Genomic DNA, 27,178 nt, shown 5'->3' on the forward strand with positions numbered 1-27,178 from the left:
TCTTCTCCAGGGGTTTTCCAGACCCAGGGACTAAACCTGGGTCTCCTGCATTGCAGACAGATTCTTTACCGTCTGAGCCATCAGGGAAGCCCAGGCCTCTATTTCCTTGTGAGGCTGCATATTTTTTCACGTATTAATTTGTTGACCATTGGCATTTCTGGGACTGGTTTCCTTAAAATGGTGCCCTGGGTCCTTGCTGCCCAGCTTTCAAGAGAGCTGTGGGATCGACCAGGCACCCCCATGAATTCTGTTATAGCCGGAGGAGGGAACTGGGGGTGGCTGAGCCACACCTGAGGTGGGGGGTCCCTGCCCCAGACTGAGAGCCCCATCTTTCTCAGTAATTGATAAAACAAGAAGACAAAGTTGGTAGTTATATATTATAAATGATTTAAAATATCAGCCATCTGTATGTCTTCTTTGGAGAAATGTCTGTTTCGTTCTTTGGCCCATTTTTTGATTGGGTCATTAATTTTTCTGGAATTGAGCTGTAGGAGTTGCTTGTATATTTTTGAGATTAGTTGTTTGTCCGTTGCTTCATTTGCTATTATTTTCTCCCATTCTGAAGGCTGTCTTTTCACCTTGCTTATAGTTTCCTTTGTTGTGCATAAGCTTTTAAGTTTAATTAGGTCCCATTTGTTTATTTTTGCTTTTATTTCCAATATTCTGGGAGGTGGGTCATAGAGGATCCTGCTACGATGTATGTCGGAGAGTGTTTTGCCTATGTTCTCCTCTAAGAGTTTTATAGTTTCTGGTCTTATGTTTAGATCTTTAATCCATTTTGAGTTTATTTTTGTGTATGGTGTTAGAAAGTGTTCTAGTTTCATTCTTTTACAAGTCGTTGACCAGTTTTCCCAGCACCACTTGCTAAAGAGATTGTCTTTTCTCCATTGTATATTCTTGCCTCCTTTGTCAAAGATAAGGTGTCCATAGGTGCGTGGATTTATCTCTGGGCTTTCTATTTCGTTCCATTGATCTATGTTTCTGTCTTTGTGCCAGTACCATACTGTCTTGATGACTGTGGCTTTGTAGTAGAGCCTGAAGTCAGGCAGGTTGATTCCTCCAGTTCCATTCTTCTTTCTCAAGGTTGCTTTGGCTATTCGAGCTTTTTTGTATTTCCATACAAATTGTGAAATTATTTGTTCTAGCTCTGTGAAAAATACCGTTGGTAGCTTGATAGGGATTGCATTGAATCTATAGATTGCTTTGGGTAGTATACTCATTTTCACTATATTGATTCTTCTGATCCATGAACATGGTATATTTCTCCATCTATTAGTGTCCTCTTTGATTTCTTTCACCAGTGTTTTATAGTTTTCTATATATAGGTCTTAGTTTCTTTAGGTAGATATATTCCTAAGTATTTTATTCTTTTCATTGCAATGGTGAATGGAATTGTTTCCTTAATTTCTCTTTCTATTTTCTCATTATTAGTGTATAGGAATGCAAGGGGTTTCTGTGTGTTGATTTTATATCCTGCAACTTTACTATATCCATTGATTAGTTCTAGTAATTTTCTGGTGGAGTCTTTAGGGTTTTCTATGTAGAGGATCCATTCTGAAGGAGATTAGCCCTGGGATTTCTTTGGAAGGAATGATGCTAAAGCTGAAACTCCAGTACTTTGGCCACCTCATGTGAAGACTTGACTTATTGGAAAAGACTCTGATGTTGCGAGGGATTTGGGGCAGGAGGAGAAGGGGATGACAGAGGACGAGATGGCTGGATGGCATCACTGACTCGATGGACGTCAGTCTGAGTGAACTCCAGGAGTTGGTGATGGACAGGGAGGCCTGGCGTGCTGCGATTCATGGGGTCACAAAGAGTCGGACACGACTAAGCGACTGAACTGAACTGAACTGATGTAGAGGATCATGTCTTCTGCAAACAGTGAGAGTTTTACTTCTTCTTTTCCAATTTGGATTCGTTTTATTTCTTTTTCTGCTCTGATTGCTGTGGCCAAAACTTCCAAAACTATGTTGAATAGTAGTGGTGAAAGTGGGCACCCTTGTCTTGTTCCTGACTTTAGAGGAAATGCTTTCAATTTTTCACCATTGAGGATAATGTTTGCTGTGGGTTTGTCATATATAGCTTTTATTATGTTGAGGTATGTTCCTTCTATTCCTGCTTTCTGGAGAGTTTTCATCATAAATGGATGTTGAATTTTGTCAAAGGCTTTCTCTGCGTCTATTGAGATAATCATATGGTTTTTATTTTTCAGTTTGTTTATGTGGTGTATTACATTGATTGATTTGTGGATATTGAAGAAGCCTTGCATCCCTGGGATAAAGCCCACTTGGTCATGGTGTATGATCTTTTTAATGTGTTGTTGGATTCTGATTGCTAGAATTTTGTTAAGGATTTTTGCATCTATGTTCATCAGTGATATTGGCCTGTAGTTTTCTTTTTTTGTGGCATCTTTGTCAGGTTTTGGTATCAGGGTGATGGTGGCCTCATAGAATGAGTTTGGAAGTTTACCTCCCTCTGCAATTTTCTGGAAGAGTTTGAGTAAGATAGGTGTTAGCTCTTCTCTAAATTTTTGGTAGAATTCAGCTGTGAAGCTGTCTGGACCTGGGCTTTTGTTTGCTGGAAGATTTCTGATTACAGTTTCAATTTCCATGCTTGTGATGGGTCTTCACAGCAGTGTTTATAATAGCCAGGACATGAAAGCAACCTAGATGTCCACCAGCAGATGGATGGATAAGAAAGCTGTGGTACATATACACAACAGAGTATTACTCAGCCATTAAAAAGAATACATTTGAATCAGTTCTAATGAGGTGGATGAAACTGGAACCTATTATAGAGTGAAGTAAGCCAGAAAGAAAAACACCAATACAGTATACTAATGCGTATATATGGAATTTAGAAAGATGGTAACGACAACTCTCTATGCGAGACAGCGAAAGAGACACTGATGTATAGAACAGTCTTTTGGACTCTGTGGGAGAGGGAGAGGGTGGGATGATTTGGGAGAATGGCATTGAAGCATGTATAATATCATATATGAAATGAGTCGCCAGTCCAGGTTCAATGCATGATACTGGATGCTTGGGGCTGGTGCACTGGGACGACCCAGAGGGATGGTACAGGGAGGGAGAAGGGTTCAGGATGGGGAACATGTGTATACCTGTGGCGGATTCATGTTGATATATGGCAAAACCAATACAATATTGTAAAGTTAAATAAAATGAAAAAAAAAAAATCAGCCAAGCATACTTTCTTGGCGTAAATAGAACATGACATTCAGAAACTGCAGAATATAAATTCCCTTGAAGAACGTGGAGCATCACTGTGGCAAAGGGAACAGTGTTACAACCACCCTCCTCCCCCAAAAACAGTGTCTACTTGGAAATTCAGAAAAAAAGTGAAAGTGAAAGTCGCTCAGTCATGTCCAACTCTTTGCGATCCCCTGGACTGTACCCCTCCAGGCTCCTCTGTCCATGGAATTTTCCGGGACAGAATACTGGAGTGGGTAGCCATTCCCTTTTCCAGGGGATCATCCCAACCCAGGGACTGAACCCAGGTTTCCTGCCTTGTAGGCATATTCTTTACCAGCTGAGCTACCAGGGAAGCCCAAAGGGCATGTTGCTTCCCCATCAGGGAATTAAATCCAGTTCTGTCACATGACAGGCAGGGATACTCAACCACTATACTAAGAGGATGGCAAAGTTGCTCAATTGTGTTCAACTGTTTGTGACCCCGTGAACTATATAGTCCATGGAATTCTCCAGACCAGAATATTGGAGTTGGTAGCCTTTCCCATCTCCAGGGGATCTTCCCAACCCAGGGATCGAACCCAGGTCTCCTGCATTGCAGGTGGATTCTTTACCATCTGAGCCAGCACGGAAGCCCAAGAATACTGGAGTGGGTAGCCTATCTCTTCTCCAGGAGATCTTCCTGACCCAGGAATCAAACCGAGGTCCCCTCCTTTGCAGGTGGATTCTTCATCAGCTGAGATACCAGAGAAGTCCTGGTAATTCAGACTATTACCCTATTTGGAAATAGGGTCTTTCCAAATGAATTAGTTAGGAAGAGGCCATACTGGATTAGAAGGACCCTAAATCCAAAAGACTTCCCTGGTGGCGCAGACTGTAAAGAATTTCATAATATGTTGAGAATTTTGGCATCTATGCTCATTAGAGATAATAGTTGGTAGTTTTTCTTTCCTGTTGTGACCTTTTCTGGCTTCTGTATCAGGGTACTGCTGGACTTGAACGAGTTTGAGAGTGTTCCCTCTTCTCCAACACTTTGAAGTTGCTTGAGAAGTATTGGCATTGATAACTCTTTAGTGTTTTGTAGAATTCACCATGAAACCATCTGGCCTGTGGCTTTTCTTTCTTAGAAGGTTCTTCATTACTGATTCAATCTTCTTATCCATTTTTGAACTTTTTAGATTTTCTGTTTTTTCCTAATTCAGTCTTTGGAAGCCACATGATTGTGAACTTGCCCAATTTCTTGCAGGCTGTCAGTTTTATTGGCTTATAACAGGTCATAGTAATCTCTTAAAATATTTTGCATTTCTGTCGTGTTGGTTGTAGCTTCTCCTGTTTCATGCTGCTGCTGCTGCTAAGTCGCTTCAGTCATGTCTGACTCTGTGCGACCCCATAGTCAGAAGCCCACCAGGCTCCCCTGTCCCTGGAATTCTCCAGGCAAGAACACTGGAGTGGGTTGCCATTTTCTTCTCCAATGCATGAAAGTGAAAAGTGAAAGTGAAGTCGCTCAGCCGTGTCCGACTCTTAGCGACCACATGGACTGCAGCCTACCAGACTCCTCCATTCATGGGATTTTCCAGGCAAGAGTACTGGAGTGGGGTGCCATTGCCTTCTCCGTGTTTATTTGGGCCTTCTCTTTTTTCTTAAAGAAAAAAGGCTCTTTTTTATCTGGCTAAAGGCTTATCAATTTAGTTTATCTTTTCAAAGAACCAATTATGGTTTCATTGATCTTTTCTATTTTTTTTTCTTTTACTCTGATTTATTTATTTCTGGCCTGATATTTTAAAAAGATTTTTTTGATGTGGAACCATTTTTACAGTCTGTGTTGAATTTGTTACAACATTGCTTCTGTTTTTTTTTTTTTTTTTTGGCCCCAAGTCATGTGGAATCTTAGCTCTCCAACCAGGAATCAAACTTGCACCCTATGCATTGGAAGATGAAGTCTTGACCACTGGACTTCCAAGGAAGTCCCTGGTCTGACTTTTATTATTTTGTTTCTTCTAGTAAATTTGGATTTTGTTTATTCTCTTTTTCTATTTTCTTTTGGTATAAAGTTGGATTGTTTATTGGATATTTTTCTTATTTTATGAATTAGTTTGTATTGCTATAAACTTCACTCTTAGAACTGTTTTAGCTGCATCACATAGATTTTGGATTGATGTGTTTTCCTTTTCCTTTGACTCCAGGTATTTTTAAAATTTCTTCTTTGATTAATTCAATGACCTATAGGTAGTTTAAGTGAAAGTGAAAGTGAAGTCGCTCAGTCATGTCCGACTCTTTGCGACCCCATGAATTATAGCCTACCAGGCTCCTCTCTCCATGGGATTCTCCAGGCAAGAATACTAGAGTGGGGTGCCATTTCCTTCTCCAGGGGAGCTTCCTGAGCCAAGGATTGAACCTGGGTCTCCCACATTGCAGGCAGACGCTTTAACCTCTGAGCCACCAGGGAAGCCCATAGGTGGTTTAGGAACATATTGTTTAAGTCTCTGTGTTTGTGGGGTGTGTGGCAGTTTTATTTTTTTGCAGTTGGTTTCTAGTTTCATACCTTTGTGGTCAGAAAAAGGTGTGTTATGATTTCAATATTCTTGAAGTTATTGAGACTTATTTAGTGGCCTTGCATGTGATCTGTCCCAGAGAATATTCCACATGCACTTTGAAGAATGTGTATTCTGCTGTTTGGGGATAAAATATCCTGTATATAGCAACTCATTCTATCTGGTATAATAGGTCATTTAAAAGCACTGTTTCCTTACTGATTTTCTGTGACATTAAAATAAAAAACAGCAATGTGATAACTACTTCACAAGTATTAGAATGGCTACTCTTAAAAACAAAGAAAGAAAAGAGGATAGGCTGACTAGGAAGTGGAGAAATTGGAAGATTTTTGCTCTGTTGATGGGAATGTAAATTGATACAACTACTATGGAAAGTACTTTGGAGATTTTTCTCCCAGATTAAAAACCATTTACTATATGATCCAGTAATTGCATGTATGAACTTAGAAAGCAGTATCTAAAAGAGATATTTGGACAACAGGTGAAAGGTAGAAGTACCCTAGGTGTTGAATAGATAAACAAAATGATAGATGAATAGATAAGCAAAATGTGGTGTATATACATGATGGAATGTTATTCAACCTTTAAAAATGAAAATATGTTCATTTACAGCAATATGAATGACCCTTGAAAAAATTATGCCAAGTGAAATAACCAGAGAGAAAAAGGCATATTCTGTGTTTTACTTACCTGTGGAATTGAAAGTAGCCACTTTCATGGAGATAGAAAGTAAATGTTGTCTATCAGTGGAGGAGGTGAGGGGAAAATAAGGAGTTGTTGCTGAAGGGGTATGCAGTTCAGTTTTGCAGGATGAAATTTTCTGGAGATCTGTTACACAAGAAGGTGAATATATTGAGCAATACTAAACTGTACACTTATGATGGTTAGATGGTTGGAAGGCATCAGTGGCTCAATGGACATGAGTTTGGGCCAACTCAGGGAGACAGTGAAGGACAGGGAAGTCTGAAGTCTGGTGTGCTGCAGTTCACAGGGTCACAAAGAGTCGGACATGACTTAGCAGCTGAACATCAACAACAAGCTGTACACTTATAATTGGTTACAACAGAAATGTTATTTTAAACACAATAAAAATTGTTAATCTTTTAAAAAAGTAAGGAAACAGAATTAAAACTACAACATGGTCTTCAAATTTAAGATGTTTATTCTACACTTAATTAAGATAACTAGAGCTATGTCAGGTGTATTTCAGAGTACAATGGCTAGTTAGCACTGAACTCAAATTATAATCAGCCAGGAGATACGTGCTGAGAACCTGCAATGTGGCACAGGATGCAATGCATGTATAGGATGAACAAACCAAATAAACTACGTCTAAAATTGTAAAGAGATGTTCACTGCAATCTGAAATCTGGGTAACATAGACAAATGGAGATGTGCAGGGTTTTTAAAAGTCATGCTTTCCAGATTTTGGAGAATTTCTACTCCATTGACTATCTGATGAACTTCCTAAATTTATTCCAAAGTTAGAATTAATGCTCTTCTACTAGAACCACTAATCCCTTATCATATATATAATTAAATTTACATATCGATGATAATTGTACTATTCTGTAAGAGAAAAAATGTGTTTCCTTTTCTCATTTTGGATTCAGATTCTATGTGCTGTTCTTAGTCACTTAGTCGTGTCTGAATCTTTGTGACCCCATGGACTGTAGCCCACCAGGCTTCTCTATCCTTGGGATTTCACAGGCAAGAATACTGGAGTGGGTTGCCATGCCCTTCTCCAGGGGATCTTCTCAACCCAGGGATCAAACCCAGGTGTCCCTTATTGCAGGCAGGACCTTTACTATCTGAGGCCCAAGGGAAGCCCAAGAATATTGAAGTTGGTAACTTATCTGTTCTCCAGGGGATCTTCCTGACCCAGGAATTGAACTGGGGTCTCCTGCATTGCAGGCAGATTCTTTCCCAGCTGAGTCACCAGGGAAGGCCCTAAGATATTATAAGTCGAGGAATTAAGATTAAGATATTATAAATCCTGGAATATCCTTTTGAAAATCCACGGAATGAAAGAAAAATAAGAGAGAGAAGGGAGAAGAAGGAGGAGAAGGAGAAAGAAAAAAAAAAGGAGGAGGAGGAAGAGAAATGTAAGAAGAGAAAGAAGGAGGAGGAGGAGAAAGACTAGGAGGAAGAGGAGGAGGACCAGAGTAAAACGAGGGGCAGAATTTGGAAGATGGAACAGTTGAGTAGCATGAGAAGATACCAAGGCATGCCAGACGTGGAGCAGGACACCATGGGAACTTCTCAAAGAAAGAAATTCATTATATTAGACAAATACAGTAATATATGTCAGCATGCTCAGAGATGAGACAAATGGGAACAAGAATCAAGCAGAGACCTTGGAGTAGCTTCCTACTGAGTAACTGTGAGCAGCAATCAGATAAGTTAGCTGTCAGCCTCTCCCCACAGTCCTCCCGAGCAGGCAGAGAAGGAGATGGAGAGTTGTGGTTAGAGAGGCAGGACACATCCCTACTGACCATCCAGGGTAGAGACCACCCCTGTGTCCACAGGGCCACCTCCTCATGGTGACCATGGGAGTGGATGACCCCACCAAAGGGAGGCATAATGAGGCCACTGGGCTCTGAATCCAGGCAGCGTGTTGGGTCCATGGAGCATGAAGGTTGAGCTCTGAATGGTCAGGTCAAGACAGAGGGTCCAGGATCTCCCAGGGAGTGTGGGACAGAGAGCAAGGAGCTGTGCTCTCTGCCAAGAAAGGGCATCTTCTCTCTCTATCTCCTGTCTCTAGGGCAGCCATCAGGACTTTCAGAGATGTTTGAGCTGACAAAGCACCATTTTCTGTGGTCAGAAGTAGTCTGGCTGTGTGGTAGAAGGTCACTGGATCTTTGGGTATGAGACATCCATGTTGACTCCCTGGGGCTCCCAGCTGCAGTCTGAGGGGAGAAACCCAGGACAGGGAGCACTAGGAGCATCTGAAGCAGGAGCACAGGTGCTCCCTGCTGCCTTGTTGGGTGGCGACATCAGTGAACAGAAGAGGGAGGGGAGGAACAGCCCCACTCAGGATTGAGGGGAAGCATGGTCTTCCTAACTCTCCCTAATTGGCTGTGGTGACCCAGGCTATCACCAAGAAAGGGGCAAGGCTGAGTGTCCTCAGGTTCCCCTTCTAGGTGGTTCAGGGGAGATTACCAACCTCATATTTACAGTAGATTTAGGGAAGGAGGGATAGGAATGGCCTGAGAATCTATCTACTTACATACCTTCACTGGAAGTTGTTGAACTTGGGACATAAATTCTGTTTCAATATTCTGTTCACTGCTCTGACAGTTGTGTTATTCAAACTTCAAGATTAGGGTCTTGCCCCATCATTCACCATCATTTTTCTGGTGCCTTATCTGATCTCTTCATCTCACACTTGCATGGGGGGCCCATGATGTGCTTCCTCAGTGTTGAATGAAATGAATGAAAGAATCACTTGGATGAATGAAGAACAAATACTTCCAACCAAACCTCTGTCTCCCCCAGAGCCCTCATGTCCAGCCCTCAGGACATTCTGTCTCTTCAGTCACCCTCCTTCACGTGGCTATGTGCTTTTGCCCCAGTCTCCGCAGGGCATCCTTCACGTCCTTGTTTCTCAGACTGTAGATGAGGGGGTTGAGCATCGGGATGACCAGGGTGTAGAAGACAGAGACCACCTTGCCCTGCTCCATGGACTGCACAGCTCCCGGCTGGGCATACATGACAAAGACAGTCCCATAAAAGAGGGACACAGCTGTCATGTGGGAGCCACAGGTGGAGAAGAGCTTGTGTCTCCCTCCTCCTGAGCGCATCCTCAGGATGGTCACTGTGATGTAGCCATAGGAGGTGAGGACCACGAGTGTGGTGCCCACAATGATGAGGCCACAGAGGCCAAACATGACAAGCTTGTTGATGGCTGTGTTGGCACAAGTGAGCTGTAGCAGGGGAATCACATCACAGAAGAAGTGGTTGATGTGGTTGGAACTGCAGAACGGGAGGCTGAATGTGAAGCTGGTCTGCAGGATGGAGTTGAAGCAACCTCCACAGTAGGAGCCCAGCACCAGGCAGGCACAGACCAAGGGGTGCATGGTGATGGGGTAGAGCAGGGGGCTGCAGATGGCCATGAAGCGGTCATAGGCCATCACAGCCAAGAGGAATGCCTCAGTGGTGCCCATCATGGAGAAGAAGAAGAACTGGGTAGCACATCCCTTAAAGGTGATGACCTTGGAGGAGGACAGGAAGTTGGCCAGGGCCTTGGGGGTGATGATAGATGAGTAGCACAGGTCCAGGAAGGAGAGGTTCTTGAGGAAGAAGTACATTGGGGAGTGCAGATGGGCATCCAGGGTGATGACCACGATCATGGTGAGGTTCCCCAGGACAGCCACCACGTACAGGGCCAGGAACAGAGCAAAGAGCAGGGCCTGGGTCTGAGGACCACCTTCAAATCCCTCCAGCACAAACTCCAGCAGAGGCATCTTTGAGAGGTTTCCACTTTTGGGGGGTTGCATGGCCCTGCGCTGGGGGACACGGGGCAGAGAGCAGAGAATAAGTGGGAGACAGCAAGGGGAAGTCAGTCTAAGTCACCAAATCATTTTCTCTTGGATAACAGGGGCCCTTCAGCACCTTACTGTTCACTGACTAAGAGACCACCGGCTACACAGTTCTCCTCCAGATGAGCTCAGGTCGACCTGAAATGTAAACATTTCCTCTGATGTACTAATTCCTAAGAATGCTTGAAACACTCACTCTATGAGATGGCTCCAGGGGTCCTGCTGAGCTGAGAGTCTCCAGCCTAAGGATGGCTTCCATCTCCCTGTCCTTGTTTTGCAGGACATGCTCTCCCTTCCCATGGGGATGGTCCTGAGTGGTGCCATTCCTGCACCTGCTCAAGTATCTAATTCTGCACCTTCCACCCCTATTTTACTCATTTTTAATTTTAGAAATCATTAAGCACCTGATGCTATCAGGAACGGACCCAGTGATGGTTCTAACTCCAGGCCCATCCGGGAGCAGACCAGGGACCAGCCCTCACCAGGCTAAAGTGAAACTATGTCTGTCTCTCCTGCAGACCCCGAGACCTATCTCAGCATCTTCGTCTCTGATAAGACTGTGATGGCAACCAGCAACAGAGTCCTCCAAATCTTTGAGAATCTAAGGGTTCTTTCTTGCAAAGCCCAGATGTTAGGCAGTTCATGGGCAGGGGAGAGCCCAGCTGCATGGTCTGAGAACAGCAGGACAGGGGCTGTGACACATTCAGGACATGGCATTTCCTCCCCCATCATTACTTTTGTGCCCCTGGCGCCTCTGCACACCCCATGGGGTGATTGCTTGGAGCAATGGGAGCCACCAACACGGTCACATCTGCTCAATGACTGGGCCCTCCTGCTGGGTGCTGCTTCCTGTCCCTGCCACAGCCCAGACCTCCCTTGTCTGCCTTGAGCAGGGCTGACCACCACACTTTCACTGGACATGGGGACCAGCTGCGTGATGGCCATAAGAGTGGTTGAGGGGAATCCTGCCCAAAGATGGAGGAATGAAAAAGGAAGTTGGATGCTGAGCCATCGTGCTTCCTTGGAAGGCAAGCAGATTAGTCAGTGGGTGGAAGTCTATTTCAGGGCAGATTCCACATTTTGTAGAGGTCAGATCTGCAGTATCATGGAGCTGGCTCTCTTTGGAGGGAGTGAGTTCCCTGGCATTGGGGTATACAGGCAGAGGCTGGGTGATCAGTGGTATCTGTGGAGGAGAGATTGCCCCAAGCTCCCCTAAGCAGGGGAGGTAGTCTCTTAGAAGGTAGTCTGAGAGGGTCCATACTTCCCCAAAATGGACAGGTTGATTACCGTGAAGGCTGTCCAGTTTCCCTCTCCTGGGAGACTTGACTCCAACCATCACATGAATGAGATGGGACAGTATGACCTGGGATGTCTAGGCAGGTTCACGGTAATATTGGTTTGGAGCCAGTGCTAAAAGTGGAGTTGGTCACTGCTGTACACTCCGTGGCTGCCCACCCCTTTGCTACCAGCCCTGACCTGTGCACACACTCACATTCACCAAGGCCAAGGTTTTGCTTCCATCTCTGCCCACACCTTGCTCATACATACAGCAGAGCCGTTGTGACCAGAGTGACTGTCTTCTCCCCACCACCCCATGCTGGCTGTCTTGCTCCTGTGTCCACTAGTTTTCCCAGCTTCCTGTTTCTGTTCTGTTTCCCAAGACCATTCATCCACCTCAGTGGCCTTAGGTCATCAAAACAGTGACCCTTAGGATGCCTGGGGAAGCACATGAGCAGAGATCGACATCTTCATCTGGGAAGTCAAGCTTTTGGTCTTTTAAAAAAACAAACTCACACATTCCTTTGGTTGTTGAGATAACTCAGTGTGACTGTAGTGCTGGCCTCAGTAAACCTGCCTGTGAGTTGAGCCTGATAAATGCCCTAATGGGGGAAGCAGAAGAATCCAGTGTTGTCTACAAGCCTCTGTTTTTAAAGACTGTTATGCATCTATTCCTTGTAAACTGTAGCTTATCAAGTGTGGTCTGAGGTCTGATAGCAAGAGCATCACCTAAAGCTGGCCAGAAATGCAAGATCTCAGGCCACTGAATTTAAACCTATGGTGATACAAGACCCCCTAATTATTTCTACTGTTGTTAAAGTCCAGAACTTCTGCCTTGACTGGCCCTGCCCAGTCCATGGGGCTATAGGTGGTGATGTGTCCAGGTCCAGGCTCCCAGGACTCACCTGTCAGTGATGCTGACCACAATCTGTTGAGTGATGATCACACTGCTCCTGTGATGTCAGGAGGGACATGACCCACCCAGGACCCTGTGCTCCCGGGGAGGACTCCTGACCCAGGTCTGTGCTGATGATAATGACGTGGTGCTGAGCACCCTCCTCCACCCTGTTCAGCTCTGGCCTCCTGTCCAGGGAAGTGGGAGTGGGGAGGGCGCAAAAGAGAGCACCTGGGTCACAGTGATAGGCAGGCCATGTGCTCCAAGTGCCTGCTGCAGGAGGTGCTTGGCTCTTGGTACCAGCGGAAGACGGGCTCAACTCACCTGTTACTCCGTCTTGCCCCCTCAGCTGGATAGTATTCATGGCACCTGCATCCTTGGTCCCTCTGCTGGGGAAGATGCTCTCCACTGGGGACAGCTGGGACTCTCATCCTCAGTTGGCCAATTAGGTGAGACTTGGCCTGGGAGTGCACTGGGACTCCCAATTCCCTGGATCCCAGGAAGATGCAGTCCTGTGGCTAAATTTCCTCTGATACATCTCTGTCCAAACCAGGAGGGGCATGAAGCCAGAAATCCCCATGGGAGCACTGTGGTCCACCAGACAAGAAGCAAGTCGTTTTAGAAGGACCAGTGGCCATCTTGGAATGGTCTTCTCAGGACTACAGGTGTGGCTTCCTGGCCTGCAGTCCTTCCTCCTCTGTTTCATCCTTGTATGTTGGTGTGATAAAGAGCGATGGGAAGGACTCTGTGTCTGCAGAAGCTGCAAAACACTTTCTCATTTATAATGTGGCCCTTCCCTCAATGCAGGTTGAGTAAGCATATCTATTAAAACAAGATATTTTAATCCTGGACAGAAACCCCAAAACAAAGTATAAAGGTGATATATGGTTAATATTAAAATATAGGAAGTGTGAAAGTAAAAAGTTGGAAAATGTAGTATCATAAATATCCTGAAAAAGCCAAGGCTGCTATATTTCAATAATTATCAGACAAAGTAGATTTCAGGAGAAAATTTTGCTCATAAAAAGACATTTTAAAATCCATTAAACATTTTTATTTATTTTTAATTGAAGATGATTGCTTTACAATATTGTGTTGGTTTCTGCCATACATCAACATGAGTCTGCTATAGGTCACATATGCCCCCTTCTTCTTGCAACTCCCTCCTATCTCCCACCCCATTCCCCCGCTCTGGGTTGTCATAGAGTCCTGGTTCGAGTTCCCTGAGTCATAGGGCAAATTCCCACTAGTTGTCTATTTTACACATGGGAGTGTATATGTTTCCATGCTACTATCTCCCTTTGTCCCACCCTCTCCTTCCCCCACCCCATGTCCATAAGATTGTTCTCTTCATCTGCGTTTTCATTGCTGCCCTGCAAATACGTTCATCAGTGCCATCTTTCGAGATTATATATATATATATATATGTATGTATAATATATGATATTTGGTTTTCTGTATCTGACTGACTTCACTCTGCATAATAGGCTCTAGGTTCATCCATCTCATTAGCACTGAGTCAGACGCATTCCTTTTTATGACTGAATAATATTCCATTGTATATATGTACCATTGCTTCTTTCTCCATTCATCTGTCAATGGACATCTAGATTACATCCATGTCCTCAGTTCAGTTCAGTCACTCAGTCATGTCCGACTCTTTGCAACCCCGTGAATCGCAGCACGCCAGGCCTCCCTGTCCATCACCAACTCCTGGAGTTCACTCAGACTCACGTCCATTGAGTCAGTGATGCCATCCAGCCATCTCATCCTCTGTTGTCCCTTTCTCCTCCTGCCCCCAATCCCTCCCAGCATCAGAGTCTTTTCCAATGAGTCAATTCTTTGCATGAGGTGGCCAAAGTATTGGTGTTTCAGCTTTAGCATCATTCCTTCCAAAGAACACCCAGGACTGATCTCCTTTAGAATGGACTGGTTGGATCTCCTTGCAGTCCAAGGGACTCTCAAGAGTCTTCTCCAACACCACCGTTCAAAAACATCAATTCTTCAGTGCTCAGCTTTCTTCACAGTCCAACTCTCACATTCATACATGACTACTGGAAAAACCATAGCCTTGACTAGATGGACCTTTGTTGGCAAAGTAATGTCTCTGCTTTTCAATATGCTATCTAGGTTGGTCATAACTTTTCTTCCAAGGAGTAAGTGTCTTAATTTCATGGCTGCAGTCACCATCTGCAGTGATTTTGGAGCCCCTGAAAATGTCCTAGTTGTTGTAAATAAAGCTGTGATGAACATTGGGGTACATGTGTCTTTTTCATTAAAAGGACATATCAAATGAAATTGGAGAAGAAAATGGCAACCTACTCCAACATTCTTGCCTGGAAAATTCCATGGACAGAGGAGCTTGGCAGGGTACAGTCCACAGAGTCACAAAGAGTTGCACGTGACTGGGTGACTAACACTGACTGACTCATAGTGAAATATTCAATTTTCAGTTCTCAATATTCAAATGGATGATGTGAAAATTTTAAATTTGTATGAAACTAAAAAAGATTAAGTATATAAAGGAAAATCTGACAGAATTAAAAAGAATGCAAACATCCAAATCATGGTTTATCATACTGTCTCAGTAACTGATAAGCAAACAGAAAAATTGTAGTCATATGTTAGATTTGATTCAATATATTACCTAAATGAGATTATTGGGTATAGATAGAACACTATATTCAGAAACTGTAGAATGTAAATTCCCCTGAAGCATAGAGAACATCACTATGATAAGGTGAATAGTGTCTCCCTCCAAAAAGAAATGTCCACCCCCAAAATCAGAAATTGATCTTATTTGAAAATAGGATCTTTCAGATGCTCAACATCACTCATTATCAGAGAAATGCAAATCAAAACCACTATGAGGTACCATTTCACACCAGTCAGAATGGCTGCGATCCAAAAGTCTACAAATAATAAATGCTGGAGAGGGTGTGGAGAAAAGGGAACCCTCTTACACTGTTGGTGGGAATGCAAACTAGTACAGCCACTATGGAGAACAGTGTGGAGATTCCTTAAAAAACTGGAAATAGAACTGCCTTATGATCCAGCAATCCCACTGCTGGGCATACACACTGAGGAAACCAGAAGGGAAAGAGACACGTGTACCCCAGTGTTCATCGCAGCACTGTTTATAATAGCCAGGACATGGAAGCAACCTAGATGCCCATCAGCAGATGAATGGATAAGAAAGCTGAGGTACATATACACAATGGAGTATTACTCAGCCATTAAAAAGGATACATTTGAATCAGTTCTAATGAGGTGGATGAAAATGGAGCCTATTATGCAGAGTGAAGTAAGCCAGAAAGAAAAATACCAATACAGTATACTAATGCATATATATGGAATTTAGAAAGATGGTAACAATAACCCGGTGTACAAGACAGCAAAAGAGACATTGATGTATAGAACAGGCTTATGGACTCTGTGGGAGAGGGAGAGGGTGGGAAGATTTGGGAGAATGGCATTGAAACATGTAAAATATCATGTATGAAACGAGTCGCCAGTCCAGGTTCGATGCACGATACTGGATGCTTGGGGCTAGTGCACTGGGACGACCCAGAGGGATGGTATGGGGAGGGAGGAGGGAGGAGGGTTCAGGATGGGGAACACATGTATACCTGTGGCGGATTCATTTTGATATTTGGCAAAACTAATACAATTATGTAAAGTTTAAAAATAAAATAAAATTAAAAAAAAAGAAAATAGGGTCTTTCAAAATGAATGTGTTATGATGAGGTCATGCTGGATTAGGTGGACTGTAAATCCAATGACTGATTTCCTTATAAGAGGAGGAAAGGACACAGAGACGTAAAGACACAGAGACATAAAGACAAAGGGCATGAAAAGACTGAGCGGAGGTTAGGGCAATACAGCAACAGGGGAAGGAGTGCCAAGGACACGGGGAGTCTCCAGCACCTAGGAAAAGGCAGGGAAGAATTTTTTTAAAGAAATTTAAAAGGCAGCAGGAACTCCTGAAAACTTGATTTTGGACATCTATCCTCCTGACCCATGTTCTTATTGCTATGAGTTGCCAACTTTGTGTTAATTAGTTGCAGTGGCCCTGATGACTGACACGGGAGAGCAGTGAGGGAGTTTGCTTTTACCTGGCAAGGTCAGCAATATGCTTTCACTCTCCTATCTCAGGGGTGTATCACCTCTCCAGCTCTATGTCAAAATGCGCTCTACAGGGACCTTGATCACCTTTCCCAATCCTTCCATGTTCTAGTTCACTTATTTCAATTGCTTTAAACATGAAAGCATACCCTAATTACTTGCAGAAGCTTCTTTAGAGAGACATTTAGGTTACTCTATTTTTATTTGTTTCTTCAATAAGTGCATATTATGCAATGGATATCTTATTCCCCTCTAAAGTGTAATCTAGAAAAGGATTCTTGAGTACAATGACATCTTTTTCTCAACTTCATTAATTTTCATGTTAATTTTACATTATAGAGACTCCTTTTCTTCTGTTCTTATTCATTTTGCCATCCCCTTACTCTACACAACTGAAAAGATAAGGCTTCTCTTTTAAGAGGTCCTGGTTCCATGGGACTGAAGCAGTCTATAAGGTGCTCCATGACCATGGTGTTGTCTAATAAGGTGAGCATAGAGGTTACCCTTGCCAATCTCTCTTTTCTCTTCTAGTTCTCCAGAAATATGGTTTGTCTACATCCGTAACATCCAAAGCAAAAGGGTGGTGATTTATTCTTCCTATAAATTGTTCTAGCATTTTGCTCTTCTGGGGAGCAACTGCATCGCATAAACTTCTTTCTTACATTAACACTTATCTGACCACTTTTCTCTCAAACTGATTGTACCAATGGGCTGCAATCAGCAGTGTGGGAGTCTTTGTTTTCACCATATTCCCTCATTTTCTGAGTGTGTTAAATACATGTTGCTTTGTTTTAATTTGAGTTTCCTAAATTCACAATGAATTCTCGTAACTTTCTGAATTATTTTGGCCATTTGAGTTTCCTTTCCTATTGTTCTTTTAGACATTTGACAAAACTAGTTTCAACTGTTTGCACTAAAACCTATCTAGCTTTTTTTCAGGAATGGTTCCTCTTGCTTTTTCTTTTTAAAAAGTCCTCTACATATTCTTTGACAAAGAACTGTACAAAAAATATCTTCACAACCCAGATAATCACAATGGTGTGATCACTCAACTAGAGCCAGATATCCTGGAATGTGAAGTCAAGTGGGCCTTAAGAAGCATCACTATGAACAAAACTAGTGGAAGTGATGGAATTCCAGTTGAGCTATTTCAAATCCTGAAAGATGATGCTGTGAAAGTGCTGCACTCAATACACCAGCAAATCTGGAAAACTCAGCAGTAGCCACAGGACTGGAAAAGGTCAGTTTTTATTCCAATCCCAAAGAAAGGCAATGTCAAAGACTGCTCAAACTACCGCACTATTGCACTCATCTCACACGCTAGGAAAGTAATGCTCAAAATTCTCCAAGCAGGCTTCAGCAATATGTGAACTGTGAACTTCCAGATGTTCAAGCTGGTTTTAGAAAAGGCAGAGGAACCAGAGATCAAATTGCCAATATCCGCTGGATCATGGAAAAAGCAAGAGAGTTCCAGAAAAACATCTATTTCTGCTTTATTGACTATGCCAAAAACTTTGACTGTGTGGGTCAGAATAAACTGTGGAAAATTCTGAAAGAGATGGGAATACCAGACCACCTGACCTGCCTTCTGAGAAATCTTATGCAAGTCAGGAAGCAACAGTTAGAACTGGATATGGAACAACAGACTGGTTCCAAATTGGGAAAGGAGTACATCAAGGCTGTATATTGTCACCCTGTTTATTTAACTTATATGCAGAGTACATCATGAGAAACGCTGGACTGGAAGAAGCACAAGCTGGAATCAAGATTGCTGGAAGAAATATCAATAACCTCAGATATGCAGATGATACCACCCTTATGGCAGAAAGTGAAGAAGAACTAAAGAGCCTCTTGATGAAAGTGAAAGAGGAGAGTGAAAAAGTTGCCTTAAAGCTCAACATTCAGTAAACTAAGATTATGGCATCTGGTCCCATCACTTCATGGTGAATAGATGGGGAAACAGTAGCAGACTTTAGTTTTTGAGCTCTAAAAGCACTGCAGATGATGACTGCAGCCATGAAATTAAAAGACACTTTCTCCTTGGAAGGAAAGTTATAACCAACCTAGACAGCATATTAAAAGGCAGAGATATTACTTTGCCAACAAAGGTCTGTCTAGTCAAGGCTATGGTTTTTCCAGTGGTCATGTATGGATGTGAGAGTTGGACTATAAAGAAAGCTGAGCACCGAAGAACTGATGCTTTTGAACTGTGGTGTTAGACAAGACTCTTGAGAGCCCCTTGGACTGCAAGGAGATCCAACCAGCCCATCCTAAAGGAGATCAGTCTTGAGTGTTCATTGGAAGGACTGATGTTGAAGCTGAAGCTCCAGTACTTTGGCCACCTCTTGCGAAGAGTTGACTCATTGGAAAAGACCCGGATGCTGGGAGGGATTGGGGGCAGGAGGAGAAGGGGACAACAGAAGATGAGATGGTTGGATGGCATCACTGACTCAATGGACATGAGTTTGTGTAAGCTCTGGGAGTTGGTGATGGACAGGGAGGCCTGGAGTGCTGTGGTCCATGCGGTCACAAAGAGTTGGACAGAGTGAGTGACTGAACTGAACTGGTCCTATTTTAGAATAAATTTGTTCTGCTGTACATAAATGCTACCAGGAATTAATGGCATTGATTTTAGAGTCAAGATAGTATTTAACTTTGGAGGACAAGAAATGGGATTTAGAAAAACTTCTTTGTCTGTGTTTGGGTGATGGAAAGATCCAGAAGTGGATTTTATTTTAGTATTTTATATATTATATAATATTAGTATAAATATGACATTTGTACTATAACTAAGCACTCATAAGTATAAATATAAGTATATTATACAGAAAGCATAATATTAGTATGGATATAAATATTCGTGTCTTCCATTCTGAGACTAGGAAGGTGGATGCTGTGGCTGGAGGTCTGGATCATCATCTCTAATGACAGTGTCATCCATGCCCTTGGTGTGATGGGGCAGGAACCCTGGAAACATCTGACGCAAGTGGAACCACTGCATTCTCATCAGACCACTGACCTGGCTCCTCCATGAGAGACACTGTTTGTCAGATCTGAGCCACTGATGCCAAGCCTATTCCCACTGAAATCGGTCCCTCCAGGTGGAAATTTGTCCGTGTATTTTGATTATTTCTCAAACAATTCTCTTTGATGATGGTAGTGAAGGTGAGTTGACAAGAGGCCAAGTGGAGGCAATGGGCCCTTTCAGTCAATGCTTATCATTGCTCGATGGGAGGTGGCAAAGCCCTGCATCCGGGTGGGCTCAGGATGAATGGTAAATCGTATGGGGAAGGTATAAGGGTTTTTTCTTTTTTTTCTGTGTGAAGTTTGAGTCAAGGTGATACAACAAGATATTTATTCTCTTTCCTACTAAATAAGTGCTTTGATGACAACAAACATTTATGTGCATGATACATAAAAATATGGGGGGAGGAGAGAGAAAATAGTATTACTGACTAGTATGTAAGTAAGTCGGAGAAGGCAATGGCACCCCACTCAAGTACTCTTGCCTGGAAAATCCCATGGACAGAGGATCCTGGTAGGCTGCAGTCCATGGGGTCGCAAAGAGTTGGACACGACTGAGCGACTTCACTTTCCCTTTTCACTTTCATGCATTAGAGAAGGAAATGGCAACCCAGTCCAGTACTCTTGCCTGGAGAATCCCAAGGACGGGGGAGCCTGGTGGGCTGCTGTCTATGGGGTCGCACAGAGTCGGACACGACTGAAGTGACTTAGCAGCAGCAGCAGCAGCATGTAAGTTAATACATAAAGAAAGCTGAGCACTGAAGAACTGATGCTTTTGAACTGTGGTGTTGGCTGGATGGCATCACTGACTCGATGGATGTGAGTCTTAGTGGACTCCAGGAGTTGGTGATGGACAGGGAGGCCTGGCATGCTGCGATTCATGGGGTCACAAATAGTTGGGCACGACTGAGTGACTGAACTGAACTGAACTGATGTAAGTAAATACTATGAAAACTTGTGATGTTTTGGAAATCAAAGACTGTAAGTCAGTATATTAAGAGGATGATGGGGGAAAATCCCAAGATCAGCTCAACTAATGCAGGTGAATGTTTTAAAAATTCAATTCCTTTTAATTGTATATTAAAAAACAAATAGAAAATGAAAGAAAAAGTTCAACTAAATGAAATCCACATAGGAACTCCCACAGCTAACATCATACTCACTAGTAAAAGCTTTTCTTCTAAGATTAGGAACAAAATAAGAATGCCTCTTGCCACCTCTATTTAACATAGTACTGGAGGTCCTGACTAGAGCAGGTAGGCATGAAAAAGATATAAAAGAGGTCCAAGTTGATAAAGAATTTAAAAATATCTATATTTACAGATGACATGATATTATGTATACAAAACCCTAAATATCCATGAAAAATCTGTTAGAAATACAAAATTTAGCAAAGTGTCAATATATAAAATCAATACATTAAAATGAGAAGCACTAATATGCACTATTAATGAACTACATAAAAAGGAATTAATAAAACCAATCCATTTACAAAAATATCAAAAAGAATAAAATACTAAGGACTAAACTTAGCCACGGGGATAAAAGACTTAGGGATGTAAAACTAGAAATCATAGCTGAAAGAAATTAAAGGTATTCAACATAAATGAGAGATATCCCAAGTGCATGAGTTGGAAGATGACAATATTACCTGATGTGTTCTGAGATTCAATGCAACCTTTATCAAAATCACAATGTTATTTTTTCTAGAAAATGAAAACATTTTAAATTCATATAGAGTCTCAGGGAGGCTATATGACCAAAACCAACTTGAAAAGAAATTTGGGGGTCTCAGACTTCTTTATTTCTTAACATAAAAGCTACAGTAATCAAAACAGTATGGTATTGGCACAAAGAGAGACTGGTTGAACAATGGGGCAGGATAGAGAGCTCAGAAGTGAACCTTCATAGTTTTAGTCAAATGACCTCCAACAAATGTCCCATGGAGAAAACACAGCCTCTTCAATAAATGTCATCGGAAAACTAGCTGTGTATGTACACCAGTATAAAGCTGGCCCCTTACTTTGCATCATGAACAAAAACCGCCTTAAAATGGAATGAAAACCTAAATGGATGAGCCGAGTCTCTTAAATCCATGGAAAAAACATAAGAGAGAAGCTAATAGTCTTAGGTTTAGGCATGGTTTCTTCGATATGACACCAACAGGATATGAAACAAAAGTGAAATTGACATGTGGATGATGTCAAACTTAAAAACGTGTTCATTAAAGACTTAAATATTAATAACAGTGTGGAAAGGCAAGCTGTGGGGTGGGGGAAACGTTTGCAGATGTCCAATAAGAGGATAATATTTGGAATACATAAAAATTACTACAGTTAAGCCAATAACCGTATTTAAAATTTTCATATTACTTGAAGGCATTTCTCTAGAGATGATCTACAAATTGCCAACAAACATATAAGAAAATGCTCAAATCACTAACCATTAGTGAAATAAAAACAATAAAGATATAATACTTTACAATCATTAAATGGCTGACATGAAAGAGAAAAGAACATGTGTTGGCTATTATGTGGAGAAATTGCAATGATTTTGCACTGTTGATGGGAAGAAAAATGGTGCATCTACTATAAAGAGTAATATAGGGTTCTTCCCAAAATTGAAAAAGAATTATTATATGATGCAATAAAACATCTAAATAGATACTAAAAAAAAAGAAAAGAAAGAAAAGAGGTAGTCTGTCTAAGAGATATTTGCATGCCCATTTACATAGCAACACTCTTCCGCATGGTCTAAAAGTGGAGGTAACCCAAGTGTTCCTTGGTGGATGAAGACGGAAACAAAATATACACATGTGATGGGATACTCTTCAGCCTTAAAAAGGATGGAAATACAGTCAGATGCTTCAAAATGGCTAAATCTTGAGGACACTATGCCAAGTGAAATAACCAAACCCCCAAAAGACGAATGCTGTAGGTTGTACTTTTCTGGAGTATCTGAAGAAGTCACATTCGTTAGGACAGAAAGTAGAATGGTGGCTGCCAATGGTGGAGATAATGGGGAACCAGGGAGTTATTGTTTAGGGGCATGGAGTTTCAGGATTGCAAGATCGGAGATCTGATATACAACAAGTTCAGAGATCTGATTTACACCAAGGTGAATATGCTAAACACTACTGAACTGCACGCTCAAAACTAGTTACAACAAAAAATGCTATTTTTTTGGATTATAAAAAGGTAGAAACTTATAAAAGTTAGTAGAGAATCAACGTCAAAACTACAGTATGGTCTTGAAGTGTAATGGGTTTATTTTCCACTTAAGGACAATAAAAAAACTAGAGCTGCATCATGCATATTTTGGGGCTCAATGACTAGTTAACACTGAACTTAAATTGAAATCAGGTGGTAGGTTAGGTGTGAACTAAGAACCTACTGTGTACCAGCAGCTTGCAAAGCATTAACAGGATAAAAAGCCAAATAAACCACTTCTGACACCTTACAGTGATCTTCAGTGTAAAGATCAACCAGGGTAAAGCCAACCTGCAGGGTTTTAAAAATAATTCTCTTTAAGAGTGTTTGAGAATTTCTACTCAATCTAATATCAGACAAGCTTTCCTGGTTTAGTCAAATTTATAATTAAGGATCTTCTAAGATCCACAGATTCCTTTCTGTTTGTACCATTAAATGGACATAATGATGAGAAATCTAGAGTCACATACAATATATTGTGCTTTTTCTTTCATTTGCAAATTGAAATGAAGTATTCCATGGAGTGACAAAAATAAAATAGATGAGAGAGAAAGAGGGAAGGAAGAAAGATGAGGAAAAGAGGAAGAGAGTGAGGAGAATAAAAGAGATGAAGAAAGAGAGAGTAGGAGATAGAATTATATAATAGCATGAGATGATAAGGAGGCATGTCATTTGGGAATGGAAAATTGTAGGCACTCCTCAGAGTGAAGGCATTATGTGAGAGGAATACAGTAATCTATGGAAGACTCAGAATTAACTTTGGAGCCCAAAGATGAGACAATGGGATCAAGAATCCAGAAGAGACCTTGGATTATCTACCCCTTCAGTAATGGTGATCAACAGTCTGATGACTTGGGTGTTCTAGCCCCTCGCCCACAGTTCTCCTGAGCAGGAGAGCAGGGAGATGGAGAGCTGTAATCAGAGGCAGGGCACATCCCCACTGACCATACAGGGTGCAGACCATACCATGTCCAGGGGACCACCTTCTGGTAGTGACCATGGGAGTGGATGACTCTAGGGAGCTATGACAAGGAGGCCATTGGGCTCTGAGTCCAGGCTCTGTGTTGAGCCCAGGAAGCAATGAAGATGGAGCTCTGAACAGGCAAGTCAGGACTGAGGGTCCAGGCTGCCCTGGGGAGCTGTGCTCTCTGCCAAGAAAGTGCACCTTCCCTCTCCAACTCCTGCCTCTGCAATAGATACCAGGACCTTCCTCCTTATTCAGAGATACCTGTGCTAACAAAGCATCATATTCTGTGGTCTTAACTAGCCAGGACACTGTCACCTGTCAGGCTGGGTTGTGAAGGATCAGTAGAACTGTGGATTTAGGGCATCTCTGGGGCTCCTAAGGGGAGAAACCCAGGACAGGGAGCACTAGGAGCATCTAAAGCAGGAGCAGAGGTGTTCCCTGCTGTCTTGTTGGGTGGTAGCATCAGTGAACAGAAGGGGGAGGGGAGGAACTGCCCGCTGCAGCACTGAGGGAAGCATGGTCTTCCTAACTCCCTGTAATTGACACCCATGTTATCATTAAAGAAGGGGCAAGGCTGAGCCTACCAATGCCCGCCTTCTAGGTGGCCGAGGGGAGAATGCAGAGCACATATTTACATGGATTCAGTGAAGTGAAGTGAAGGAGGAGGCATCAGAGTTTGTGTAGTATCATGTCTTCAGTGAAGGATGTTGAATTCTGACACATATGCTATTTCAGAGACTCTCTGCTCACCACTCTGCCCACTCTGTTACCCAGACTTTGAGATTGGAGTCTTACCCTTTAAGGATATTAATTTTCTGTTGGCAAGTAAATGCCTTATTCATTTTGCATCTCACACTTGCAGTATTTTTTTGTCCAGGATATGCTTCCAAGAAGGATTAAATAAAATATAGGATGAAACAATAAATTAAATGAATGAGGAATTAACTCCTCAAACTAAACCCAATGCCTCCTCTGAAGCCCTGTTAACCTGCCCTTAGGAAAACCAGTCTCTCCAGTCACCCTCCTTCACGTGGCTGTGTGCTTCTGGCTCAGTCTCCACAGGGCATCCTTCACGTCCTTGTTTCTCAGACTGTAAATGAGAGGGTTGAGCATCGGGATGACCAGGGTGTAGAAGACAGAGACCACCTTGCCCTGCTCCATGGACTGCACAGCTCCCGGCTGGGCATACATGACAAAGATAGTCCCATAAAGGAGGGACACGGCTGTCATGTGGGAGCCACAGGTGGAGAAGAGCTTGTGTCTCCCTCCTCCTGAGCGTATCCTCAGGATTGTCACTGTGATGTAGCCATAGGAGACCAGGACCACAAGTATGGTGCCCACAATTATGAGGCCACAAATGCTAAACATGACCAGCTCATTGATGGTAGTGTCAGCACAAGCAAGCTTGAGCAGAGGCGGCATATCACAGAAGAAGTGGTCGATGTGGTTGGAGCTGCAGAACGGGAGGCTGAATGTGAAGCTGGTCTGCAGGATGGAGTTGAAGGAGCCCCCACAGTAGCAGCCCAGCATCAGGAGGGCACAGACTGAGGGGCGCATGGAGATGGGGTAGCGCAGAGGGTTGCAGATGGCCACGAAACGGTCATAGGCCATCATGGCCAAGAGGAATCCTTCAGTGGTGATCATGGTGGAGAAGAAGAAGAACTGGGTGGCACATCCTGCAAAGGTGATGACCTTGGTCGACAACATTAAGTCAAACAGGGCCTTGGGGTAGATGACAGATGAGTAGCACAAGTCCAGAAAGGAGAGGTTCTTGAGGAAGAAGTACATTGGGGAGTGCAGACGGGCATCCAGCGTGATGACCACGATCATGGTGAGGTTCCCCAGGACGTCCACCAAGTACAGAACAAGGAACAGAGCAAACAGCAGGGCCTGGGTCTGTGGGCCACCCCCAAACCCATCCAGCACAAACTCCTGCAGAGGCATCACTGAGAGGTTTCCGTTCCCATAGGGTGACATGGCTCTCAGCTAGGCAACAAGCGGCATACAGCAGAAAGCAGATGGGAGGCAATGAGAAGGAGCAGCTCAACGTCACAAGGTTGTATTCTTTTGGAGAACAGGATCCCCTCAGTGACCCACTGCCCCCTGACCAAGGGACAACTAGATACCTACCCTTCTTCTAGGTGAGCTCTAGACATAACCTGAAACAGATTTTTCCTCTAATTCACCAATTCCTAAGTATGTTTGGACCATAAAAAAGGCCAGGCACCAAAGAATTGATACTTTTGAATTGTGGTGCTGGAGAAGATGCTTGAGAGTCTCTTGGGCTGCAAGGAGATCAAACCAGTCAATCCTAAAGGAAATCAACCCTAAATATTCATTGGAAGGACTGATGCTGAAGCTCCAATACTTTGGCCACCTGATGCAAAGAACCAAGTCATTGGAAAAGACCCTGAGGCTGGGAAAGGTTGAAGGCAGGAGGAGAAGGGGGCAACAGAGGATGAGATGGTTGGATGGCATCATCGACTCAATGGACATGAGTTTGAGCAAACCCCAGGAGATAGTGGAGGACAAGGACACCTGGCATGCTGCAGTCCATGGAGTCGCAAGGAGTTGGACATGACTTAGTGACTGAACAGAACAACAGAGTATGATTGGAGCCCTCACTCTGTGGAGGACGCCCAGTGTTTGGTATGAGATGGTGAGGAAGTCAATTCCTAAGTAGGTTGATATGAAGTCTGGGGTCCCTGTGGAGGAGAGAGGGGTCTGGGGCTCTCAAAGAGGAGATAGGGGTCTGGAATTCTCAAGGAGGAGGAAAGGACAAATGCTTTTTCCCTACATTCCTTAGTAAGGGTTATATAACAACAGTGTATCCTGCTTGAGAATCTTGAGGATAGTTTCTCCTTCCTGAAAACCTTCTGGCTGATCCTGTTATCTTAAAAATGTAAATTATGGGAGTGGGTCTAGTAAGATCCTTACAACCTTGAGACATTCGTTGATTTATTGTAAAACCAATATAAAAGTATATACCTCCCTTGCTTAGACTAGCGAGGGGGCACTCTCCATCCCCCTTCTGATGTCCATGTCAGAACCTTTCTCTGGCCCTTTTCTTACTTTAATAAAACTCTGCTACGCAAAAGCTCTTTAGTGATCAAGGCTTGTCCCTGGTCCCAAAGCTAAATCTTCTTCTTCAGAGATCATGAATCCGACATCGTTCATTGTAAGCTATCATTTTGGGGGCTCGTCCAGGATCTTCAGGACAACGTAAGAACTCTCAGAGCTCTATCTAGACTCTCTGCTTTCTCAGTATGCACATTTCCCGCTTTACTTTACTAACTCTTCTGTGTGCTTTTGTGAATGAATGACACGCCCTGTGTAAAGCAAGTGATGAGCCCTGCTCTGTGGTTTCACAGGCTG

At 43.0% G+C, this 27,178-nt stretch overlaps 2 protein-coding genes across 2 annotated transcripts; both read right to left on the reverse strand.

Annotated features, from left to right (window-relative positions):
* Positions 1 to 9,312: 9,312 nt before the first annotated feature.
* LOC147374816 (olfactory receptor 9S13-like) lies at positions 9,313 to 10,263 on the reverse strand. The gene has a single exon (XM_086375235.1). The coding sequence runs from the start codon at positions 10,261 to 10,263 to the stop codon at positions 9,313 to 9,315; it is 951 nt and encodes a 316-aa protein (XP_086231361.1).
* A 14,566-nt stretch (positions 10,264 to 24,829) lies between these two features.
* On the reverse strand, positions 24,830 to 25,780 carry LOC147374817 (olfactory receptor 9S13-like). The gene has a single exon (XM_086375246.1). It carries the CDS (start codon positions 25,778 to 25,780, stop codon positions 24,830 to 24,832), a length of 951 nt encoding a protein of 316 aa, XP_086231372.1.
* Between the last annotated feature and the right edge of the window lie 1,398 nt (positions 25,781 to 27,178).

The sequence above is a fragment of the Bos grunniens genome, chromosome 3, assembly GCF_055505025.1.
Source record: "Bos grunniens cultivar Pamir isolate PY7600 chromosome 3, Bosgru_T2T1.0, whole genome shotgun sequence".
NCBI classification, from domain to species: domain Eukaryota; kingdom Metazoa; phylum Chordata; class Mammalia; order Artiodactyla; family Bovidae; genus Bos; species Bos grunniens.